Genomic DNA, 26869 nt, shown 5'->3' on the forward strand with positions numbered 1-26869 from the left:
GGAACTGAGTTCAAATCTGGCCTCAAACACATTTCTTGACTGTATGACCTGGGGCAAATCCACTTAACCCCAATTGCCAACCCTAATTGCCTCAAAAAAAAATAATTGTCCTAGACCCAGAACCACTCTGGGTCAAAAAAGATTTAATTTTAGAATAATTCAAAGGTTCTTATGGGGCCCTCAACCAAATCCAACCTCCCAGGGCTCTTTTCAAGTAAAGTATATATAACATTTTCCATTCTGTTTTGCCTAACCTTCAAAATTCCATCTAAAATTCACCTTCTCCACAAAAACTTTTTTAATTAGAAATCCTATCTAATATTAGTCACTCTGCATTTCTATATTTCTCTCCACTTTCATTTTGCCCACCTGAAATTCATTACACTTAATATTTATATCTTGCTGTGGGACTAGTCTCAAATCTGTAAATCTTTCTCCTGTTAACCCCATTAAATCACAAATTCCTCCCCGATTAGGATCCTACCTTCTTCCTCTCTATACCTACATAATGAGAGGGCAATGGCCAAGATGATAGCTTATAGGTCAAGGTACCAAAAAAGAGATCTGATCCCTTCATTTTATAGATGAGAAAACTGAGGCCCAGAAAGGTTAAGTAAGAGAGAATTTTTTTTAAAACAAGATTTCACTGGTTATAAATATCAAAAATGGGATATGAACCCAAGATCTTTCACTCTAGGGCCACTGCTATTTCCAACATATTGTATTGTTGGGAAATGTGATATATAGCACTGCCTAGAACACCACTCCACCCCAACTTCCACCCTTCACAATATCCTCCTCACTTTCAAAGAATTCCACCCACTTCAGGGCTGAGATGCTGATAGTTACCTTTTTTCTCACCAATGGGCTATAGATATTTTTTAAAGGATATAATTCACAAAAAGACAAATGAATTGCATAAATATTTTTGTTCCTATCTTTGCTTTTTTGTTTCCATCAGATTATATCCTAATTTATAGGTTTATCTGCATTGATCATAACCATTTAAGAATATAATATATATTAATATATATGTACATGTTAATTATTAATTAATTAATATATGTTATATATGAATGTATGTAATAGTAAAAGACAGAAGTTATTCTACAAAATAATGATCACAACTCCTTGTTCAAAAGGGTAGTTAACTGCTGTTATCATTTGAAGGTTATAAAGATTTGTTATTTAATAAGTAAATCATAAGAACAAAAATCAAAAAAGAACAAAAAAAGAAAAAAAATCTATGAACAAATACCATAAGAATGGAAACTATTCCTCCTAGAGAATAGAAGCCTGCCTTAATAAAGACAGTAGGCCTTAACATGAGTCTTCAAGCTATTATGTAGGTAGTTTTGATTTATTCCATCTCCTTCTCTCTCTCTCTCTCTCCCTCTCTCTCTCTCTCTTTCTCTCTGTTTCTCCCCTGTGGACAGTTAATGGCAGAAATAGACTAGAATTACAACAAAAGACATACATTAGATGTGAAGAGCTTCAGCAAAACCCCACAGTGCATTACCAATGAATCATAGTAAGAGAAGCAAGCTATAATGGAAGTAGCTGCATATACTGGAGGCTTTTCACTCCCACAATTTCTATGAGTTCTGTGATGTGAGCCACTGCCTGTGGGAATGAGACTTGTTCTGACAAATAGCAGAGTCATGATCAGGAAATAAGAGCAGAAGGTTGGCAAGGGACCTTTGGGAATTCTGGTTAAGAAGTTAGCTTTTATGGACTGATCAGAAATTTGATTTGTTTGCATTGCTTGGGGACAGAGTGCCTCCTTAAGAAGTGGATCTGTATGTTTGTCTTTACTTTTCTTTTTTCTTTTTTTTTTTTTTAATCTCCAGGACTTTTCAAGATCTGGCACTTGTTCACGTAAACCTTACAGAAGCAAGACATGGGATTAATAATCACTGGCTTGGTTTTCCAGAAGTACAACTCATCTAATGGTAGAGAAATCATAACCCTACAAGCAGCCCACTATACATTTGAACATCCCTAATTATAAGTTTTTCTGTATTCTAAATACTTAATAACACTTGTTGACCAACTGATATGATATAAGGAAACAATATTCCCAAAATGCCAAAAGAATAGTCAGTAAGAAGTATCTCATTAGAGTGGATGACAAGTTGCTATCGTAAGAAGGTCCCTCAAGCCAGCAAGAAAAATCACAAGAAAGAAGGTATGTACACAAGTGATACATCCAGAATTTCAGAAAAACCTGGAAAGACTTACATGAAATGATGCAGAGAAGTGAGAAGAACCAGGAGAATATATTACACAGTAACAGCCACATTGTACAATAATCAGCTGTGAATGATTTGGTTATTCTCAGCAATATAATGATCCATGACAATTCCAAAGGAGTCATGATGAAAAATGCTCTCCACATTCAGAGAGAGAACTGATGGAGTCTGAATGAAAATTGAAGCATACTAGTTTTCACTTTATTTTTTCATGAGGTTTTTTTTTTTTTTTTTTTTTTTGGTCCGTGTCTTCTTTCACAATCTAACTAATATGGAACCATGTTTTGCATGATTGCAAAATTATATAAATTATATCAAATCATTTACCATCTCAGGAAGGGAAAGAGGGGAAAAATTTGGAATTCAATTTTTTTAGAAGAATGTTAAAAGATTTATATGAAATTGAAAAAAAATATTATTTTAAAAAGAATTTGGCATGTTTACAAATCTGAACTTGACTTATTGTTTTCTGACTTAAGAAAATGATGGGATAGATATCAATTATGTAGATTAAACCAGAGAGCCGGTTGTTAAATATTTACCAACATATCACATGATGTATTCCACTTAACTTACTGCATTTGCTATCATGAGTCCAATCATTCAACACCATTCCCCTATGGGCACAATTCCGGGCATACTCCAGGAAGATTGAGCAGGCACATCCTTGTTTCTGAGCACAGTGGCATAAGTCTTTCTCACAAAGAGCAATAAAGGGCTCAGGATCCACCAGGGGATGACACTGGGCAAACACTGAAGAGCTTTTCAAGATCTGGCACCGTTCTCGTAAACCCTAGAGAAGCAAGATTATGGGATTAATAATCACAGACTCCTGGTTTCCCAGATGTATAACTCATCCAGTGGTAGAGAAATCCCAACCCAAACAGCAACCCATTATACTTTTGAACATCCTAATCATAATTTTTTCTGTATACTAGGCCAAAATCTACCTCTCTAATTTCTGCCCTTTTGTCCTCTGCAAAACTGATAAACATGAGACAGTCTAGTAATGAATGAAGGGGGTTGCCAAAATGAACTCCTTCCTTCCCATTTCATAGCCCCTCTTGGTTTAGCTCATAGATCTGTCCCTGGGATTATCTGGCTCAGTTAATTTCCATTTAATATAATTAGTCAAGTAGGTAGATCTTTCATCATAAATATCTATTCTTTCCTCATAAATATCTATATCTTTCCTTATAAATATCTATTGTGGCCTGGGCCTAAGGTTAAATTTCAAGGTTGCTAAGGCTTGTGAGCTACTGGAGATGTCAGTCATAGAAAAATAGTAGCCCTGTTAATGAATTTTAACACACATTAAATATTAACAGAGGTTATCACATTACTAGAAACTAAACATACAAATGGTTATTAGCTGCAAGGACATTATCTAGAAATTTCTGAATTTGTTCAACAAACATTAAGCTCCTGATGTATGCAGACATTGTACTTTCCACTGAGAGATACCCAGTTAAAAGTAAAATTTCTGTCTCAGGGAGGTTATAGCTTAGGAGGTGGATAAAGATATGTGAATAAAGAAATATAATGAAGATTATTACACAGTAAGTATATCAGTGAATTAAAAACAAAACTGTAGGTAAAGTTAACTATTTTTATACAGAGTTCTCAAAGGAAGTAGTGCCTCTTGTTACTACATATCACCAACTATTCTACAAGGTATAGTCTTAAACCGTTGATGTTTTGTTATCCACTTATGCATTGTTCATGAAATATTAATAATTTGTTAAGAGAGGTACTCTGATTACTAGGCCCTGTGAACTCTGAAGAACCAACATATAAAATTAGTCCAGGGCAGCAGCCCCAACTTGGTATTATAGAAAAAACTCAAAAGACCTGTATTCAAACCCCACCTCTGAAATTTATTAGCTGAGACCTCAGTTCTTTCATCTATAAATGAAGTGTTTCAAGCAGAGGATCTTTAAGGTATCTTGCAGTACAACAGTCATGTCTCATCCCAATCTCCCTCTTTTATGATTCTATCTTGACCCAAAGGACAATATTTCCCAGTCATCCTCACAAGTAATTTGTGCTTTCTGCTTAATATACTTGGAAATTCTGCCAAATAGTTTGAGATTGAGGCTCTATACAACCTATTTGAGAGAGTCACATCTTGATCCTTCCCTCACCCCCTGAGACAGGAGGTTAGCAATGTTACCACTTTCTAAAGAACAGTCCTCAAAAAATCCAAAACTTAGTTAACAAATAATTCATTCACTAAAGCCAAAGGGAGTTAGGAAAAGCAAGAATATCTACATTGTAGAGGGAAAAGTAGGCAAGAGTAATCTATCTCCTAAGGTAGAAAAGCAGGAAGACAAATTCATGAGGAAGACACAAAGTAGATATTTTATAGAGATAGAAATCTGTAACAGTCTAATTCATTCAGGTATAGCTTTTTGATAACCAGTTGTATCCATTATCATTATTGTTTGGCAAAAAGCTGTTCAGATGTTCTCAGATAAATAACGTGCAATGATTCCATTGAACCAAGATCCAAGCTATTTCAAGCTGAGTATCTCTGGACCTCTCCTTTCGTGGAATCAAACAGGTAAAACTGACATGGAAAGCATACATATACATGTCCAGGTATCCATATGTTTCTCTGATCATCTACTTTTTAAACCTGATGTCTCTCTAATTCATTTCCGTGTACTAGATTAAAATTATTGGAAACATAAAGATTTTTTTAATATCTATAGCATCCTGAATAAATAAAAATAAGAGTAATATGGATTGTATTATACTGAAATAGAAAAAAATATACACTCAATTTAAAATTTGCTTAGCTCAGGGTTTCAAGGATCAAGAAAGACTCAAAAGAATTCTTTTCATTGTAAAGCCATCCTAGAGGATAGACAATCCTTGGTCTAGATGCTCTACAGGCATTCTATAAATCAGAGCTCTGTTTGTTTTAGATTTCCTGTAGTCCTCCTAAAGAAGGAACTTCTACCCTGATTTTGAGGTGCCAAACAGGGGAGGCAGAAAGGCAAGAATTGAGACATGAGCAGATGAAGATACCAACCAGATAGTAAGAGAAGAGAAGATGGGCATGTGCCAGGAGTCTAAGATCAAGCTTAACCAGCAGTTGTGGCATTTGGTGAGAGTCAAGTTTAGTCATCAACAGCTCCTTTTTTCTCCCTACTTTTCCCAGAGCACAAGACTGGAAAATTTTCTACCCATACTTTATATATCAACCTCTTTTTTCTTCCAACAACTACCATTCTACCTAATGAAAATATGGTTTAAAAAGAGAGAAAGAGAAGTGTATCACTAAGGCTCATTGCAATCTGTAATGTGTTTGGCTGTCTGCATTTCTACGTTACTGGATATTGCTATTAAGGTAAATAACCATTAGCTGTGACTTTTCTATAAATTTATGGTTTGAGACTGAGAGAAGAAAATCTCTTCAGAGAAGAAATTTCTCTGATTTTAATCCAGAGTTGGGGTAAGCCATTTAATAAGACAGTTTGTAATTTTGGAAATTTACTGAGATATTCTAAAGCATTCCCACTAGACTACAACTGAACCCAGAGAAAGAATTAATAAGGAGCTGAGCCAATAATAAAGGGGTAGGGGTTAGTATGGTTGTCTTTAATAAACTCTATATCATACACCTACACCAAGATAGCTACACTTCTTTTCAGAAAGATTGTGGAGAATGATTTGATTATTCTGGGTTAAGGGTGGGTGAGGATGGTGGTGTGTATCCTGCTTGCCTAATTAAGAAATGACTACTATAATCAACAATGGTGCCAAATTCCAGTCTCCCCTACAAAGCTGAAAATAGACTCGAAACAGGTATTAGTGGAGCTCAGTTAATTGGGTTCAGTATTCTATGATAGTTTGAGTTTGTATGTACATATAAACACTTAGAATGCTACTGATCTATTCTCTATTCCCTATTCTATATAATCTCTAATATATGCATGAGGTACAAGAAAAAACTTTGGATTTGAAGACAAAGGATTTAGGTTTTAATATTGGCTCTGCTACTTAGTACCTTTGTGACCCTGAGCAGGTCTGGACTTGAATTTCTTGATGAAAAGAACTTTCTTTATGAAAGGAAACTTTCCAGGCAACTCCCTATTTTCCATCAGCAACTCTGCTTGCTTTTGACTTGACAGAAAGTCATACTCCTTGATGCTCCACCTTCCCCTTTTCAGCTTCCTTTTATATATTGTCTTCCCCATTAGATTGTAAGCTCCTTGAGGGCAGAAACTCTCTCTTTTTATTTGTATCCTCAGTAGTTGGCACTGTGGCTGGCACATAGCAGCCTTTAATACACATTTATTGAATTGAATTAAAAGGGTTAGATAAGATAACTCTTAAGATCAATTCCAACTATAAATTTTATAATTCTCTAATTCAATGATGCTAGTAGAGAGAATAAGGTTCTCATTCAAATATAGCCCAGGGTCCTCTATCCTAGAGTATTGATTCCTAAGCACTATAAAAACCATTACAGAAGATTTCTCTGATCATGCTCAAATACAAGGTTTCTCTGGTTCAGAAGACTGAATTCCCAACCCATTCAAGCCAGGTTTGTTTAACCTAAAGGCAAGTCAAAATAACAAGACTGAGCAGTTGTCCATCTCACTACTTCATACCACAGTGGGGAATATTAGAAGGGCATAACTTCTGCCCAGATCTAGACTAATCAAAGCTATTAATCCTCTGACTAGCTAAGATTTAGTTGATTCATTCTTTGTACTATTATCTCCAGTAGAAATTGTTTACATTCAAATTCTTAAAACAAAAAGTAAAACTACAGAATGAGGTATACTATATTTGCAGCCACATGGCCTGAGTTTGAATCCATGCTCTACCATTCACAACTTGTGTCATCTTGGACATGCCATCCTTCCCTGGACCTCAATTTCCCCATATGTAAAATGAGGAAATTGTACTGGATGATCTCTGAGGTCTCGGCCAGCTCTAGATTATGATCCTATATATCCCTTACTTCCTATGTGTCAAGAGTAGAAGGCAATGGGGGAGGAGAAAGGTGAGAAAATTTTCCTTCCTGAGGTCATTGTTGCAAATCACTACTGCCCCAACAAGGAAGTTAGCTCTGTTAACTTTCTAATTATCTTACATCATTTTCTTCACAAACAATATTATCACAGGTTGTATTAGTATCAGAATCATAAATTATTAGTAATTGCCTACACAATTGCCTTTCTACAGAGGGGAAAGCAGAAGTCAAGAATTGGGGAACAGAGTAAAGGAACAAAGACTATGACAAATCTAGAAATAGAAGTAACAATCTTCCCCAGAAATCCATCCCCTCTATCTTGGCCATTACATTCCTCCTCCATCTTTCTTCTATAGTTCATCCCTATCCTAATGATTATACACAGTACATTTATTCACTCCCTCCAGTGATTAGTGATTGATACTGCAATTTTCCCACCCTTTTCCAGTGATAGGTGGTTAACATGGCAATTTAGCAATTCTGCCACCATTTTTAGTAGCTTATGAAGAGTGCCAAGCCTAAGTAAAGTTTTAACTCGGGCAGAAGGCATTGATAGCACGGTGTTAGGACACATATTTTACTTTTCCTTTCCTCCTTCCTCTCTGTTTCTCTACCCCAGAAAGAGTCAGTTCTTCAACACATTGAGGTGTCCTAGAACTAGCTTCCTTCCATTGGTGGCCACACTTTGGGCCATCCCAATATCCCCAGAAGAAGCTGGAGAGAAATATCTTTATTCCAAGAATGAGCCTCTTACGGCCACACCACAACCTTCTCCCTTGCTTCATGGTTACCCCCTATCCAATTATACAGTTCTAGGAGAACATATGAAAGACATTGTGCTGAAAAGAAAAAATAGTATTCTTATCCAACTTTGGCTTTGTTGAGCCAGATTCTACTAGAAGAGGGAAAGTTTTTCTCCTAGGAATCCCACTTTTTTATTTTTAATAAATTCAGACCTCTCAGATCTTGCTAGCATGGTACATCATAGTGACAGAGTCAGAGAGGTATTATTATTTCCATCTTATCACAACACTTGGTCCTCAGAAAAGCAACTCATCACATAAGGAAATTGTATTTTTATCATGTGGCTTAGAGTATAATCAGTCAGCATTTATAGTTCCTGGTTTCCCTATTCTACTCCCACCCCTAAATAGACCTAAAGAAAAACTCTACAAAGTGACTTCATAGGCATTTTCCTCCAGAAGAGAGCAAGTTTAATTTTCCAATTAATCCCTGACATCACTATTGAAAGTTACTTGGAATGGTTCCAGCACCACTGCTACCAATCTCTGTAATAAAGGACAAAACTGAAGCACAAGAAGGAAAGGCCTTAGTATTAGCTGAGGTGAATTAACATAATTGCAAAAGGACCTTGGTTGCCCCAGGTCTGAAGATCCCACAGCTCTGCTCCAAATCTGGCTTTGTAAATAATGACTTCTCATTAGCAAAGGTCCCAAGTGACTATTGCTCCGATGCCTTCCCAGTTCATAATCTGCACTGCAGTCTATGTAAACTGATGGAGTACAAAAGAGATAGTCGGAATCCTAGATTTGGGGAATTTTTAGTGTCTCAGCTACCTTATAAAAGACAGAAAATAAAATGGAGCTTCCCAAGATAACACAGCAATGACAAACACAGAAGTATGACAAAAGTAGCCTAAAGCCTCCTTGCTTTCTGGGGAATGAAACTAATTGTGTGAGTTCCTCCAAAGTCCTGAGATAATATAGAAGGCATTTTTTTTTAATAATAGCTTCTTATTTTTGATATGCAAAGATAGTTTTCAACATTCACCTTTACAAAACCTTATGTTCCAAAATTTTCTCCCTCCTTTCCCTCTGTCTTCTCCCCCAGACAACAAGTAATCCAATATATGTTAAACATGTGCAATTCTACTATACTTATTATGGAGGGCATTTTCAAAGATCATATGAGGGAGGGGGAGTTTTCTTTAGAAATAGCAATCTCCCTTATTAAGCCCAACCAACTAGGACCAATTGAATGAGTGACTATCCCTCATTCTCACCCCCCACTTCCCAAACCAGAGGGAATGGAAATCTATATGCATAAAGAATTCCCACAGAGAATTCACATATTTCATAATAACTCATGTTCATAAAGCACTTTAAAGGTTACAAAGCACTTATTTTTTTCAGCAATCCTGTAAAGTTCAAGAATCATTCATCTCATTCCCTGAGAAAGAAATTAAGCTAAGAGAAAAATAGAGCGTACCTGTTATTCAAAAGAGCAAAGATTCAAACTCATTTCCCTACTGGATCCAGTTCCAGCACTCTTTACATTATACTCCACTGCCTTTCCACACAAGCCTACATTTATTAAGTCTAGTCTGGGGATCATAAGAATTGTATGGTTTATCTCACTGGGTTGTTTTGAGAATCAAAAGAGATAAGATATGGAAACCACAAAAAGCAGAAGGGAGGTGCACACCAGAGAATTCCCTACACCAATGAAATTACAGATTTGATTTTTTTTTAAAGCACTTCTAAAATATTGTCTATCATAACTAATATGACCATTTCTCTCAACAAATACTAATTATATTTGTTTGAAGTACTGATCTCAGGCAAAGAATAATGTTAGACAAGGGGATTTAAAGTTTATATGAGGCATAGAGTCCCAATCTAGTAGAGAGATAAGAAACATATCCAGATAACTAGAATTTATAATGTATGAATTGAATGCCTTCTTTAGCTATGCATAGAGCACATATAAAGTGTGCTCTTATTTGGGATGGCCATTACCATTGTCCTTTTCCCTGAGGGGAAAGCCCACTTTTTTTTTCCCATGTAACCTGAGCCTTTTATGTAGCAGGTATTATAGTAAGCTAGGACAACTTGGTGGTGCAGTAAATAGAGGATTAGACCTGGAGTCAGGAAGACCATTTTTCCCCCAAGTTGAAATCTGGCTTTCAATACTTACTAGCCAAGTGATCCTGGACAAGTCCCTTAACCCTATTTGCCTCAGTTTCCTAATCTGTAAAATGAGGAAATCATCATCCCAATATCTCTGCCAAGAAAACCCCAAATGGGGTCATGAATAATCAGACATGACTGAAAAGACTGAATAAGAATACCATACTAAATAGTAGGAATAAAGACAAAAATGAAACAGTACCTTTCATTTGACATTTGTCTATTTTTTTTTTTTGTGAGGGATGAAAATTGGAAGGTATACCTGAAATAAAAACAAGATAATTGTCTTACCTAAGGGTGGAGATGGAGGTGGAGGTGGGAGTACCTACAGAGAGGGTATTAGCATCTTAGAGAAGGTGGGGTAGGGGATCAGAAAAGACAACATAGAGAAGGTAATATTTGAGCTGAATTTTGAAAGAAACTAAAAAGATAGAGATGATGAGAGAGTGAATTACAGGAATAAAAGACCAGTCTGCCCAAAGGCATAGAGTTGGGGGATGAAGTATTATCTCTACATTGCTCAAGAACCAGCAAGAAGGCTTGTTTGACAAAATGGTTTAAGAACAGGAAGGGGAGAAATCAATATATAATAAGACTGGAAAGGTAGATTGGGTCTGGGTTATGAAAAAGATTTAAATACCAAAGAGGGAATTCCATATTGTATCTTCAGGGCAATAGTGGAACATGAACAGGTCTGAGCATTAGGGAAATCACTTTGTCAACCAATGAAGGATGTGTTGGAGGGGAGGGACTTGAGGCAGGGAGAGCAATTAGGAGGCTATTGTTCTTATTATTTGTTCTTCATTCTTAAAGAGGACCAATGACATCAGGAGAGTAATGTCTTGACTAGCAAGCAATTTGGATTTAAGTCAGGCAGAGCTGTGCAAAGTCATCAGCCTCATTCTCTCCTCAGGAGTCATCTGAGTCCAGTGGCAAGACTTAGGTCAGGATGACTGAAGATGATCCCAGATGCAATGGGAGTCTTTCCAAAGATAGCAATTTGTCTGAGGCAATGTCCATTCAGAGATTTAAAGCTAGGTAAGAAATGAAGCAAAAGATGGTTTGGTTTGCACACGTGTGCACACACATGCGCGCGTGCGTTCACACACATACACACACCCCACACACATATCAAACTGGAAAAGGAAGATCCTCTCTGGGTTTTGCTATTTTTGTTAAGTCTATTGTAATAGTCCAGAGAATTGGGGCCTAAAATAGAGTGGTGACTGTGAGCTGAAAAAGGGGGGATGGGTTGGAGAGATGGGTTTATAGAGGTAGAAATGACAAGATTTGGGAACTGATTGGATAAAAAGAGGGGACACAAATAATATCAAGGGGGTAACTAGGTAACTAGGATAAGTAGGATGGTACTGGTATACTTAACAGAAATTAGAATGTTCAAAAGGGAAGTGGATTTACACAGAAAGATAATGAGTTCTATTTTAGACTTGTCGCATTTGAGATGTTTGTAATAGGTCCATACTGGCTAAAGGATTCATTGAATGGTACTCACCCTAGTAAATGATAATGATGAACTTCTCCTTACTTAGCTAAGATGATCTTCACATAGCAGGAATAGCCTAAGACAAGTATTTTCTTTTTTTTTTTTAAATAACTTTTTATTGATAGAACCCATGTCAGGGTAATTTTTTTTTTATAGCATTATCCCTTGCATTCACTTCTGTTCCGATTTTTCCCCTCTCTCCCTCCACCCCTTCCCCCAGATGACAAGCAGTCCTTTCCATGTTGAATAGATACAATATATGTGTGCAGAACTGAACAGTTTTCTTGTTGCACAGGGAGAATTGAATTCAGAAGGTAGAAATAACCCGGGAAGAAAAACAAAGATGCAAGCAGTTTATATTCATTTCCCAGTGTTCTTTCTTTGGGTGTAGCTGCTTCTGTCCATCTTTGATCTGAATTAACTCTCTTTATCGAAGAGATCCACTTCCATCAGAATATATCCTCAAACAGTATCGTTGTTGAGGTATATAATGATCTCGTGGTTCTGCTCATTTCACTTAGCATCAGTTCATGTAAGTCTCGCCAGTCCTCTCTGTATTCATCCTGCTGGTCATTCCTTACAGAACAATAATATTCCATAACATTCATATACCACAATTTACTCAACCATTCTCCAATTGATGGGCATCCATTCAATTTCCAGCTTCTAGCCACTACAAACAGGGCTGCCACAAACATTTTGGCACATACAGGTCTCTTTCCTTTCTTTAGTATCTCTTTGGGGTATAAGCCCAGTAGAAACACTGCTGGATCAAAGGGTATGCATAGTTTGATAACTTTTTGAGCATAGTTCCAAATTGCTCTCCAGAATGGCTGGATGTGTTCACAATTCCACCAAAAATGTATCAGTGTCCCTGTTTTCCCACATCCCCTCCAACATTCCACATTATCTTTCCCTGTCATTCTAGCCAATCTGACAGGTGTGTAGTGGTATCTCAGAGTAAGACAAGCATTTTCAACGATTAAACCTTTAAAAAAATTGTTTCAGCCATCAATGAACTACTAAGGAACATAAAAACAAAGACAAAATGGATTTACAAATATAAATCATGCAAAGTATAATTAACGTCTATATTATATAAATTGTATGGAAAAGAGAGAAAGAAAGCCTCCTGCTCAATTTTTTATAAGAACCATAGTTTTGAAAGCTAAAGAAGGAAGAGATAAAACAGAGAAAAAATACTAGACCAATGTTTCTAATAAATATAGATGCAAAAATAATTTGAAAAGGGGACAGCTAGGTGGTACAGTGGATAGAGCATCAGACCTGAAGTCAGGAGGATCTGAGTCCAAATCTGACTTTAGACACTTAACATTTCCTAGTTGTGTGATCCTAGGCAAGTCACAACTCCAATAGCTTCAGCAAATAGTAATAATAATTTGAATAAATTGTTAGCAACATATTAAGAAGCTACATATTAAAGCAACATATTAAAAGATTATAAACGATTATCAGGTTGTACTTATACCAAGAATGCATGTTTGATTCAATATTAGCAAAATTATAAACATAACACAACCATATTAATAATAAAAAACAAGTAAAAGCAACTTCCCTTAATATGGCAAACTATATTCATCTAAAGCCATGAACTAAAATCTGTAACAAAGAAAAACTAGAATCTTTCCTAAAGATCTCGGGTAGCAAACATTACTAAATTGTGCATGTCTTTTGATCCATCCACATTCCTGGTCATATACATACAAACAAAGCAAACAAACTAAGGGAAAGGATTCATATATGCAAAAATACTTGAGACAATTTTTTTAATTATATTAAAAACTTATGGAAATAAAGTGGATCCCCATTAGCTGGAGAATAACTGAACAAATTATGGCATATGGATGAAATGTAATATTATTGCACCACCAGAAATGACCAAAGGTATAGATTCAGAGAAACCTGAAAAGACTTGTGTCAATCTATATAGAATGAACTGAGCAGAACCAGGAGAACCATTAATACAATGAATATTATAAGAATGTAAAAGAAAACAAATTTGGAAAGTATTAGGAACTTTGATCCAGTCATGACTTCAGAAGACTATGCTAAAATATGCTTCCCACATCTCCGAAAAAAGGATGATAGACTAAAGGTACAGAATGAGACATTCATATTAGATATAGCTAATATGTGAATTCATTTTGATTTACTATCCTTATTTGTCACAAGAGAGAGAGGCTTCTATTGAAGACAAAGGATTGTGCAAAGTATTAGATAAACAATGACAGTGAGGGGGAAAAAAAGAAAAGAAAGTGGAAATTTTTTTTCATAGATAGAAGAGAATAAAATAAAGTCTATAAGGTGATACAAATAAATATATCAGTTTTGTCACTGTCTTGTTAAGTTTTATGCTTATTTTTCTTAAAAATAATCTAGATATAATAGTTATATAATCTCATATATAATTTGTGTTTCTTTGTGTACTGAAATATCTACATTTGTTGATTTTTATTAAATTCCCATTTTTAAAAAATGTGTACCTGTCTATTGACTTATCAACAATGTTATAACACATATTTTTCTCTACAATCTCTCCTATTATTAGGTTTTACCTTGTTTTTCTAATTGAAATTTCTAGAAGTGATAGTATCTTAAGCATCTTATTTGCCTTTAATTATCAGGGAACTTTAATGGATTTTCAGGTGGTTATTAATAACTTGTAGTTTTTCCTTTGAAAATTGTCTGCAAATGTATTTTCACTATTGCAAAGATGGTTTACATGTTATACTTGTAACATCAATTGATTGCATTAGTTTCTAATAGATTTTAGATGGCATGCAATATTTACAGCAAATATTTTCCCCATTTCTTTTTATTATAAAGTTAATATTTTTGTTGTGCCACTGATTCATTATAATTGGATCTTCAGATCCAATATTATTATTGGATAGCTATTATTATATCTTCCATTTCTCTGATTTACAAAAATGTCCCTCTTCACTATAGCTAAAACAAGTATATTATTCCTTGTTTTCATTTTTTAAAAATAATCCTGTATTGTTGAATATAAACTTTGAGGATCCTTTTTTAAAATTGAAATTTCAATGTCCATAAATGAATTTTATTGGAATCTAGTCACACTTAATAATCAATGTATTATCTATTTTTACTTTTTTACTACAATGGAGACTGTGACCCTTTCATCACTTCACATTGCTGCTCAGAATAAGATAAATGTCAGTAATACAGTTATAACTTGACAGGCTAAGGTTGAAATTTTTCTGAATAAGAAAAAACACCCTCAACCACTATTATCAAACACTGATGAGCTTTCAAAATTCATTCTTCAGACTTGAAAATACTTCTTAATTAATTCAATTTAAAATAGCATTTATATGTGAAACACATTGTGATAAATCAGTTTAATGACAACTAATTGTTTGAATCAAAAGGAAAGTTAAGATGCTTTATACATTTCCTATACTACCTAAAAAATAAAGTTATCAGAGAGATCTCCTTTTTCATACAAATTTGCAACAAATATATACAATTTAAAGTCTGATTTCAGTGGTCATTTAGTCAATCAATCAACAAGCATCATCAAATGTTTATATATCAAGCTCTCTGCTTGATGTTGAAGATACAAAAAAAGCCAAAGATGATCCTTGCTCTCAAGACTAATGAAAGTAGAGAGCATGCAAATCACTATGTACAAACAAGGTAAATATAGACATACAGATGTAGTGTGTGTGTTGTGTGTGTACACACATACGTATATGGGGAATAAGAGGGAGAGAGAAGAAAAGAGAGAGAGAGAGAGAGAGAGAGAGAGAGAAGGAAAGAGGGGGGAAAGGAGGGAGGGAGGGAGGTAAGGAAAGAGGGAGGGGAGAGGGAAAGAGAGAGAGAGAGGGAGAGAGAGAGAGAGTCAGACAGACAGAGACAGAGACAGAAAGAGATGGGGTGGAGGGGCAGAGGAGGTATTAAGGACAAAAGATAGAAAAGATATGCTTCTATAAGTATTCTGAGTCCATCAATTCTCTGTCTGCATGTTCCATCATGAGTCCCTTTGGAATTGTAATGGGTTGATATATTAAGCACAGTTACAAAGTCTTTTTCATTTGATTATCTTATAATATTGATGTTTCCAATTTTTTGTCACCATAAAAAAGCTGTCATAATTATTTTCATATATCTGGATCTTTTTCCTTTTCTCTTTGGGATACAGACCTAGTAGCCTAGTAGTTATTGTTGTTCATTCTTGAAGAAGGCCAATGACATCAGGAGTCAATGCCATGGCATGCAAAGTGAATTGGATTTGAGTGAGGGAGATCTGTGCAAGGTCAACAGTCTCACTTTTTCCACTGGATCCTGTGGCAGGATATAGATTAGGGCAAGTGGAACTGGCCTTGGATATAATGGGAGACCTTGGTTGGCCTTTTTAAATTAAGGTCTTTAACAGGTCTCAGTTTCACTGAGGCAATGTCCAATCAGTGATTAAGGCTATGTAGGAAAGAAATGAGGTAAGAATGGCAAGAGTCTGAACAGTTCATAATTTTTCAATATATTTGCCCTCCAGAATGGCTGGACTAGTTCATAGAAAGTTCTAAGAATTTTTGTCAACTCCTACTCATACTGATGAATTCTAGTTCCTAAAACAACGCTAAATCCCTCCTTTCAAAGTTCTAACTCCCCTAAGAAGTTGGAGATTGTTCTCTAAGAAATTAGCTTGACTCCCAATTAATTCCATTAGCCTCACTGTGCTATTCCACAAGATTTTCAGGTGAAAACCATTTCAGTCAACCAGCCTTAAGTAACTTTTAGAAAGGAGTGTTTACTAAAGGGGTACAGTAAAAAAAAAAAAAAAAAGTTGATTTAAACATTCCCTCAAAATTCCATGATACATTTTCCCTTAAGTGCATGCAGAGTTGAGGGGAGAGTGAGCTCAAGCTTAGCATGTACTTATGGCAAATAATTAATAGAAATCTGTTCATCTGTGAGTTACTCATGAAGTTTTCTTTCAGCTTGATGGGGTTTCTTTGCTGGGGTTTTGATAAATCTATCTAATCTCTCCCAGTGCAGACATTTTTGAGAGCTGAGTTTAAGGATGAAAGGACTGGCAGCCCAACACCTCTCTTTCAAGTTTTTGGGCTCTTTCTTTGGTCAAAACAGGGGAGTGAATTGGAGAGACCTGGCTAGGTCCTTTCTGTCCCTTCTTTCCTCAAGCATTTTCTCCTCAGCGATTTTACTGGAAAGCCAACCTTTCCCTAGTCTCTCAAATGACTTGCCACTCATTGAAACTACCTAATTCTAATTAACTCGGTGCTTTTATACAGTCACCAGAGCATATGAACTTTCTCAGCCAAATGGAACAGACTTCTTGTCTGAAATCATTGAACTTCATCCAGTGGTTTTCAAAGATTTTTCATACTTTAGTCTAAAGTCTATAACTGATATCAATTGATTGGACATCTTATCACTTTCTTTAAGTGAGGCAGGATATCTTAATTGAGTAGCTATCAATCAACCATTCTACTTGAAATTTGTGCCAACTGACGTCAAGTTATGGAAAGTTTAAACAAGTGAGAAAGATTTTGAATTTGGATCCAGCCTTGGACTACAGCTAAATACATTCACTCTATGCCATTAATTTTGTAGATTTCAATTCTGAGTATTATAAGGAGACTATCCTCTGGTTAACTGGAAATAGTAATCCTCTGCTCAATTTTTTTTCTAAACTGTGAAAGTAGTCAAGTTGTAATCTCTTCATATTAGAAGGAAACTCCAAAGATCATCTGGACCATTCCATTGCCTAGGCCATCCTAGACAAGTAATTATTTTATCTGACAGCCCTGAAATAATATTCTTTCTCTTCTGCCCTTTCCCCAAGTCTCCTGTTTCATTTTAAGTCTTTATCCTCTTTTTCTGTCATTAGTGGATATAGAGCACATAAATCTGAAGCAAAACCTTCCTAAATTACAAAAAAAAAATTAAGTACATTGTTTGGAGCTCCTCAAGAAAAAGGTTAGAGAAATAGAAGGTGGCATGACCACAAATATGGAAGCTGAAGCTTAGTGTAAGCTGATATTGACATTGAATTGAACTCTCAATGCCATTGACAATGTATTGTTTCCTCATTTTGGAGATCAATGTCCTGCATCTGCATGAGGGGCAGGCTGGGGTTAACCAGAGTGGTACAGGAGAACTCCAAGATCTTTGAAATTTCATGGCTGTCTTCAGTTTCTTTCCAAGGATCCTCAAACTACAGCTGCCGGCCAGAAGTGGCAGCTGATGATGATTATCCCTTTCACCCAGGGCCATGAAATTTCTTTATTTAAAGGCCCACAAAACAAAGTTTTTGTTTTTACTATAATCCAGCCCTCCAACAGTCTGAGGGACAGTAAGCTGGCCCCCTATTTAAAAAATTTGAGGACCCCTATAAGCTTGCTATTATTTCAGATGCTTCTGGCTTCTAGCTTCAAGAGGGAAATGGATGGTCTCAATATCACTTACGTTGCTGAAGGGAGAATAGGATTCTGGGAAGAAGCAAATATGAGAGAAACTCACAGGTTCCATCATGTCCCTATCTCCAACTTGCTACCCTAGAGATTTCTGAGGAAATCTGGGATTCTCTCTTTTGATTAAGCTAAGTTACCTTGCTCTCAATGAGAAAAATCATTCTGTATGGTCTGGTATATATTCACCTATGTATACTTTCTCTGATTTCAGTTTTGCCATTGACTTGCATGAGTGGGTTGCTTTACTCTTGCTCTCTCTCTCTTTTCATATGTATATGTGTATATATATATATGTATGTATATCTTTCCTATCAAATAACTGTATACATATATAGTATATATATATATATATATATATATACACACACACATATGTGTGTGTGTGTGTGTGTGTGTGTGTGTGTTTATTGTGTAACAGTTATTTGATAGGAAGGAAATTAAGCCTCGGAGGTAAAGTTCGGGGGAGGACTCATTAATGACTAACAATCAGAAGGTTAACTTGAACGTAAAAACCACACCTTTCATATTAATAACATTTAGAGGAACAGAGAGATATAATTCTAATCCAGTTTAGACAACCTTTGCCCTTATTTCCTACTTCCCTTTTGGACATAATTAAAGTAACTCTTCTCAGTGGAGCAGTAGATAGAGCACTGGACCTGGAGTCAGGAGGATCTTCATATCAGACCTCAGACATTTATTAGTTTTGTGATATTTAAGTCCAATCCTATTTGCCTTGGTTTCCTCATCTGTAAAATGAGCTGGAGAAAGAAATGGCAAACCACTCTAACATCTTTGTCAAGAAAACTTCAAATGGTTATCATGAAGACTAGAACATGACTGAAAAATGACTCAATGACAACAAGAACCCATACCAATGGGCTTTAGGACTCAGGTTAAATAGAAAAAAGAAGTCCTGGAACAAGGTTTAGATCCCAGGAATTCTTAATGTGGCAGCCTAGACACCTGCTATTCAGATCCTACCTCCCTCATCCTGCTTCCTGAAAATGAGGGTAGCTGCATCAGACGAGAGTCACAGAAAGTCAAGCTCCATGTAGAATCTTCCTTATAGGTCTTAGAATCGGAGGGACCTCAGAAGTCAATTAGTCCAACTCCCTCATTTTACATAGAGGCACAGAGAGGTGAAATGTCATGTTTAATGTCACAATCAGGAAATAGAGAAGCCAGGATCTGACACTGCCAAAGCCTTTTATTCCAACCAGTGATTTGTTTTCCTTTATACCACTCTTATTTTCTAAGCCCCTTGAAAAAACTAAACTAGGCAGGGTTCAAAATGGTGGTAAACAAATCAGCTCATTTCCAACATTTTCCTTGCTTCAATTCCTGGCATGAGCTATTGTTGTCTATGGGGTGCTGGAGAGCTAATGAAAGAGTCCTGGTCCCTCCCATTCTCCCTACCCAGTTCTCTGCAGATGATACCATTACTTCATCCTACCCACCCCACTGCCTGCTATACAGACCCAATTGTGGTCTACTTTAATTATATTTTCAGATCATTTAAAATGACCAGACCTCTTCCCTGGAGACTCTATTCCCATCCAAAGAGATGGGAAAGAAAACACAGTGAAGTATATCTACTCTAAGGCGGGCAAGGGAAAGAAGGAAAAGCAGTAATTGGAGATATGAAACTGGACTATTGTCTTTCTCTTCTAAACAGCTGACTCCATCTGAAGGGGGCTGAGAGAAGAGGAGGGAGGCATTCTTTGCAATCAAGTTAACAAAGAAAGATGACTATGATGAAAAGAGCAAAATTCTTCAGCCTAGTCTTGCTACAACTACTGCTATAGGGGACCCAGAGGAATGAAGCTGACCCTGACCCTGAGGGAGGTGCAGAGGCAATGCTGTAGGCCCAGGAATTCTCACCCCAGGGCAAGGAACTGCCCCATTGGTGAGCCAGGGAACTGGATATGCACAGCAGAAATATCCCAGCAGGATGAAGAGGAGGGCTTCTAGTTCTATTTATGGGTCCTTCCCACATACAATCAGAGTACCTTTGATCAGGCTTTCAGAGCTCTTTTAATATTTTCTTAATGATTGCCATAAAGGAGGTCTTTAAAAAAAAAAAAAAGATCTGTGCTTACATTTCTAAAAAGATTTAGATACAACATTAACTTCCATCACTGATCCCACTCTAAATCACATGAAACTGAGCAAGAGAGGGGTAGTCTAAGCTCCCTTTGCTCAAGGAGTCTGGGGCTGTGGTTTCTCTCTCCATAGCAACTTAAGCCTTAATTAATTCAGGACACTGTGGACAAGAGGTTCTCTACAGAGATCAAACAGGGTCTTCCTCTTTGCTGACTTTACCATTTCTGAAAGTAGTTATGTATTGGAGGTCCTAAATCAGAAAACAACTTAGCCTCAGGTCCCACCTAAGACACTCACTTTCTGTTCTAAGTCATTCCCAAACAAAGTGTCTCTTGCCTTATGACATCTTTTGAATTGAACTCTCATCCCTATTATCTTTTCATATGTATATGTTGATTATCCCTTATTAGACTCTAAGCATGTTCTATATCTCTTGGTAATTCCCAAAGAGTCCAGTCCATAGTGGACATTTCTTAAATAAATGTTTGTTGATCAATTAATTTATCATTTCCCTCTAGCCTTCTCCCTCCTTAATGAAACAAGGGCATTTGGATAAGGGATATTGAGATTCTGAAACAAGAGAGGCAATATTTAATTGGAAATTGGTAGAAAGCTATTCCACTCCCCAATTTTTTTAAGTTTAAATAAATCACTTAACCTTGCTCCTTCTCAATATCTTCACCTACACAATGAGGATATTACTTTCTATACCAACTTAAGGTATAGTGTATCACAGATAATGGGTATTGAGTTTGCCTTTTTAATGGTCCACCTTGGAACTGGAGGGAAAAAGAGAATTTGGGACTTAAAATTTTAAATGGATGTTTAAAAATTGAATGTATCTTTTTAAAAAACAGAACCTATTTAATGTTTCAATGTATCCTCAGTTACTGGTAAAATATGATAACATTGTAGCCCTCAAACAAATGTTTTGTTCAATTGAAAGGAGATATACAAAAGAAAATTAGATCATGTATATAAGCAACAAATAAATATGAGCTATTGTTATTTTTAAGAGAGAGCACCAAGGAACTTTTAAAGAGTCCTCTTACTGTAAACCATATTTGGGGTCCTAAAGATGCTATTTTTTAATATTCCAACAATCATCTGCAAAGAACTATTTCATCTTAAGAGAAGATTCAGAGGAATATTGTCCTAACAAATTTCTGTTCTGCCTAGAACTTAAACTTACATCCTCTGAAACCAAATCCAATGCATCCAATAAACCATTTTGCCTCCAAGGATGATAAAGTCCAGCTGGAGAGTTAAGAACCCAATTTAATATTTCTATGTTATAACAACATTAGCTTCTATCACTGATCCCACTCTAAATCACATGAATACAGAGGAAAATTCTATTTTATGGGATCAGGTCACTAGTAGGAAAAATTTTCTTTTCCTAGAGAAGGACATTAAGAAAATCAAGACAAACCAACAACTTCAGCCAGGTGCCCCAATGACCACAATTCAGTGCACATTTACTTGACATACTCTTGCTCTTTAGCCTGAACAGAGTTTGTTTTATAAAATGTTGTTGAGTGAACATGTGGTATACATGGGGGGGAAACAGTAAGATTGGAAGACAATTCAGCTTTGACACTGACTGAGAGCTTCACAGAATAAAAAAAAAAAATCTGACATTTGGGACAATTTGACATTGGTGGAACCAGATCCTTCTGATTTGGGTAAGCATTTGCAAAATGAGCTCTTACAGCTAAAAAACTGGCAAACACTATATAGATCAAGACTTGATTTGTTTTGTTTTATTGACTATCTAGATTTAAGAGAGTGATGGAGAAAATGTTGCTACCACATTTTAAACTTGAAAGTGTATCATGTTTTTTGTAGTGCTGTTTGTTAAATATTTATTAGCACAATCCTGAATCTAACCCACACCTGAACAAAAATCCCATCTAAAACATGCCCAATAAAAGAGTCATCTACCTTTTCCTTGAATACCATTAATGAAAGACAATTCACTATCTCCTGAGAGGTTATGTTTCACTTTTGAGAAGCTCTAATGGCTAGAAAATTTTCTTAGCATCCAGCCTCAATATGTCTCCCTGAAACTTCTACCCATTGTTTCTAACTCCATTTTCTGTATGGACCAACCAGTACAAATTTCATGTGTCTTCCACATGGTAATCCTTCAGTCTTTTGCAGACAGGTAGCAATCTCTCCCTATTTCTTCTCTTCTGCAAGATAAACACATCCAATTCTTTCAGTTAAGGTAAGACATGGTCTCTCATTCTCTCACCATTGCAATGTGCCTTATGGCCATATTTATTCTATGTCTTTTCTAAAATGTAATGCCCAGACATGAACACCTACTCCAAATTTGGTCTAATCAGGAAGAAGTATAATAAAGCTTCTTCATTATTGACCCATATCTCTCTTAATGAAGCCTGATGTTCTCATTACCTATTTTGATGATCATCCAATAAATATTTATGAAGGGCCTACTCTATTCCAGGCTAAGCACTAAAGAATATAAAAAGTGATTAATTAATTAATTAATTAAAATACAATTTTTAAAAGGAATATTTAAAAAATCAAGATAATCCCTGCCCCTCAAGCTTACAATCTACTTGTAAGGAGACAGTAAGTAAATAAACACAAATAAACAGGCTATGTACAAGATAAAAAGACAATTAAAAGAGAAAAGACATTATATTTAACAGAGATTAAGACAGACCTCCTACTGGAGGTAGGGTTTAAGTTGGGACTTACAGAAAGCCAAGGAAGCCAATAGGTAGAGATGATGAGGAAGAGCATTTCAGGAATGCTTTTGATCAGTGTCTTGAATCAAAGAGTATGTGGTAGGAAATAAAGTGTAGGAAGACTGAAAAGTAAGAAGGGGCTAAATTATAAAGGGCTTTGAACACCAAACAGAGGGGGTTTTTTTATCCTAAAGGTGACAGGGAGCCACTGGAGTTTATTGAGCAAAAGTAACATGGTTAGAGCTGAATTTGATAGTTGAATGGAGAGTGGCTTATGGTGGGAAAAGATATAACACTCACTTATACATGTACAGTGGTTGGTTAAGAAATAAAACTATCTCTTCATGGAGATAAGGCTGAAAGAGATGATAGCAGAGGGTATTTGAATGATAGAAGATGTGGAAGAGGGGAAAAAAGGAAGTTCATGGCAAATAGTCTTAATTTTGGAGTAAGTTTATCATCTAAAACAGTGGGGGAAGAAGGCAGGGATTTAAATAGGGAAGAAAAGGTTTAGAAGAGTTGCTGTAGAAAGTGCTGAGGAGGGTAACAGATTTCTATCTTAAGGTGACATGGAAGAGAAAGAAGTCCCATAGGTAGAGGCATAAGGCGGAGGCCAGAAAGAGAACACAAATTTCTGGCAGAGTTATATACACTTAGTTCAGGATAACTAAGTGGCACAATAGCTAAAGAGCCAGCTCCACAGTCATCCTGAGTTCAAATCCAGCTTCAGTCATTCACATTCTGTGTAACCTTGGGCAAGTCACTTAACCCTGTTTGCCTCAGTTTCCTCAACTGTAAAATGAGCTGAAGGAATGGTAAAGCCACTCCAGTATCTTTGCCAAGAACCCCATAAGGAGTCACAAAGAATTTGACAGGACTAAAATGACTGAACAACAAACCCTTAGCTCACAAATTATGGGACTGTAACAAGAGACTTTCAGTCAGAGTATCTGGGTTTAGGTCCCAGCTCTGCAATTTATTCCCTTTCTGATTTTGAGCAAGTCACTTAACTTCTCTGTAAACTAGATAACCTTCTAAGATTTTAGGTTTGTAGAGAAGGTGCTGATCGCATTTTCAAAGGTTTAGATCAATGTTTCTTAAACTGTAGGTTGTGACCCCATATGGGGTCCCATAACTGAATATGGGAGTCATGAAATTGTGATTTATTATCAATAAATGTTTTATTTGTATACCTATATCCTTGGGATTATATAAAAATTTCTCAGGGGAAAAGGGGTCAGAAGTATAAAAAGTTTAAGAGGACCTGTGAGATTACTGCTGGCTTTCAATCTGTGAATTACAAATTAAGTTCTCTGGATCTTGCTAATTACAAATTATTTCATATTTTCATTTGAATCAATGAATCTATAAACATCTATTAATCACCTACTGTGTGCTAGGCTCTGTGCTAGGTGTTGGGAATTCAAAAACAAAAATAGAGACTCCCTTCTCAAGGAACCAATTCCATTGGTTGAAGCTCATGTACAGAGGGAAGTAAATTCCAAATACAAGATCTCCCAAAAGTGTTAAAGTTTTAATCTTTAGTCAATCAAACTACTAAAGTACTTCTTTATCTCTACTTTAGTTGGTTAAGCTCCTACTCCTTCACAAGACACTAAGAATTTTGAGACACCTTATATAGACAGTACAAGTAAATACTTGAAAACTTCCACATGAATGAATCATCCTCCCCAATGTATTCACCTTCCCCTCATAGATTTACCTGAATATCAACAACATAATCTGGCGATTCAATGGTTAAGTGTTAATGAATAAATGAGGTACCTCCTTGTCTCTCTTGGTAGAGATTTAAGTTTCTGGGTAGAGAGAACAATAAAGATTAAATGGAAACCCAACTTTTAGTAAAAAGAACTTAAAGACCAAGAAAAGGAAACAATACTTAGTTGGAAATAAGGTACCAGATGAGGGAAGAATTCCATAGTATTTGGAGTAATGTAGAAATGGAGAGAATTCATATTCTTCAGAGATCCAGACAATAGAATCCTTGAGCCAGAAATGGAGGAACTCAAAAAGAGTTGTTTTTAGTGACAGGAATCATAATATTTAGAGGCAATTCCTGACTCTACTACTTATAGAAGTATAACTTTAAGTAAGTTATTTCTATTGTCCAAGTTTCAGCTGCCTTCATCTATAAAATTAATAGATTAGACTAAATCAAAAAGACTATTTTGTGTCATGGATTCCTTTGGTAGTCTGGTGAAACTTACGAACCCTTTTTCAGAATCATATTTTTAATTGCATGAAATATAAGTTAGAAGATTACAAAAGAGACCAATTATATTGAGATAGTTATCAAAATATTTTTAAAAACATGTTCATCTTAAAAACCTATTTGTGAAATCTGTCCATGGACCCTTTGGCATTTCTTCCTCACACTACAAATAGGAGATAGACTTCCTAAGCTTCTGGTACTTGGCAACTAAGATACATCTTCCTTTTCTCTGGAGTAAGAGAGTGTATTGCTGATATTAAACCTAGAAAGAGGCTTCTTACTCCCACACAGACCCCACATATACATATACACCCTGATTTTTTTCTTTCCCAGGAATGCCAGGAGCTTGGCTAGGCTGCACCTCAGTATGGCTTTGTCTCACCTCCTTTTTCTCTCCTGGGTTTCTCTCCCCCAGATTCCCTAAAGACCATGATTTAGGTACTTTTTCCTTCTACTTCATTTTATCATAGCAAAATGTCTTGGAAAAAAAAAAAGAAAGCTTCAAAGTTACCAAAAATTGTGGAAATCAGTGGTAAAAAACCTTGGCTTTTAATGATATGGAAAATAGTGCAAGCCAAAACTTTGTTGATTTCTTTCTTCTTTCACTGACTCATCTTTTTCATTCCCAATCTATAGCTAGGGCCCTATCTGAATACTCTAACTTTCTTTTCCTTCCTACAATGAAGGTCTTAGATTTCTCATCTTTGCTTTTGTTCAGGAAACAGAAGGAAATCTTCCCCTTCCTTTTCCTTCATCCCTAAGTCACTGGGTAGCACATGCATGACTAGCAAGTTCATTTGCCTCCCTGGAAATCATCAGCAATCAAATTCCATGTCCCCCTACTTACAGGGGAGAGTATTTTTATTGTTGTCCAGTGATGTCTAACTCTTCATGGCCCCATTTGGGATATTCTTGATAAAGATAGTAGAGAAGTTTACTATTTCCTTCTCCATCTCATTTACAGATGAGGAAACTGAGGCAAACAGGTGACTTGACTTGAATGTCACAGAACTGGTAAATGTCTGAGGCCACATTTGAACTCATTTCTTCCTGATTCCAAGCTTGGCACTCTATTTGCTGTGCCACTGCCCCGTGTAGGGGAGGAAGAAGCCTAAAAATCCAAAAGTCAATTCCGCACACAAAATAAAACTGATTGGGAATGGTTTCAGCTCTGTTGCTAAGTGATCCTAAGCCTCCTGCAACTCTGGGGCTTCAGAAATGCCCAGTTCCATCTGGCATCCCAGAAACTGCTCTGGGCTGCTTAGAAACAAAGGCTTCTGGGGCCTTTAATGCATGAGCACAATATTTTAAAAATGCAAGTAAACAGAGAATGTTGTGCAAAACAGCTTTTTCTCTGCCAAAGGTTAAAACAACTACAGAATAATAACATTTCAGGCTAACAAGCCACACTAGACCTTGTTGAAGAGGAACCCTGAGGTTTGTTACCTGACAAGGGAACATTTATTCCCAAAGGGAAAATAGTAAGACTTCAGCTGTATTTATCTCACAGTAACTTGACTCATTGCCTTATTAGTTCTTAGCAAGATGACAAAAGATAAAAGAAGGTGAAGGGAAGGATTGGTTAAATGTAAATTTATTTAAGCCTAAGATTCTACAATGCTAGTACCTTTTGAAACTCACAACAGCCAGGTGTG

The 26869-nt window shown here is 36.2% G+C and overlaps 1 protein-coding gene across 1 annotated transcript in view; it reads right to left on the reverse strand.

The window, feature by feature from the left end:
* VWF (von Willebrand factor) overlaps window positions 1-26869 on the reverse strand; it is a 208319-nt gene that overhangs the window by 146956 nt on the left and 34494 nt on the right. The window contains exon 7 of the mRNA XM_051962919.1: window positions 2829-3045. Within this exon, the coding sequence (XP_051818879.1) occupies window positions 2829-3045 (217 nt within the window). The remainder of the gene's footprint in view (window positions 1-2828; window positions 3046-26869) is intronic.

The sequence above is a fragment of the Antechinus flavipes genome, chromosome 5, assembly GCF_016432865.1.
Source record: "Antechinus flavipes isolate AdamAnt ecotype Samford, QLD, Australia chromosome 5, AdamAnt_v2, whole genome shotgun sequence".
Classification (NCBI taxonomy): domain Eukaryota; kingdom Metazoa; phylum Chordata; class Mammalia; order Dasyuromorphia; family Dasyuridae; genus Antechinus; species Antechinus flavipes.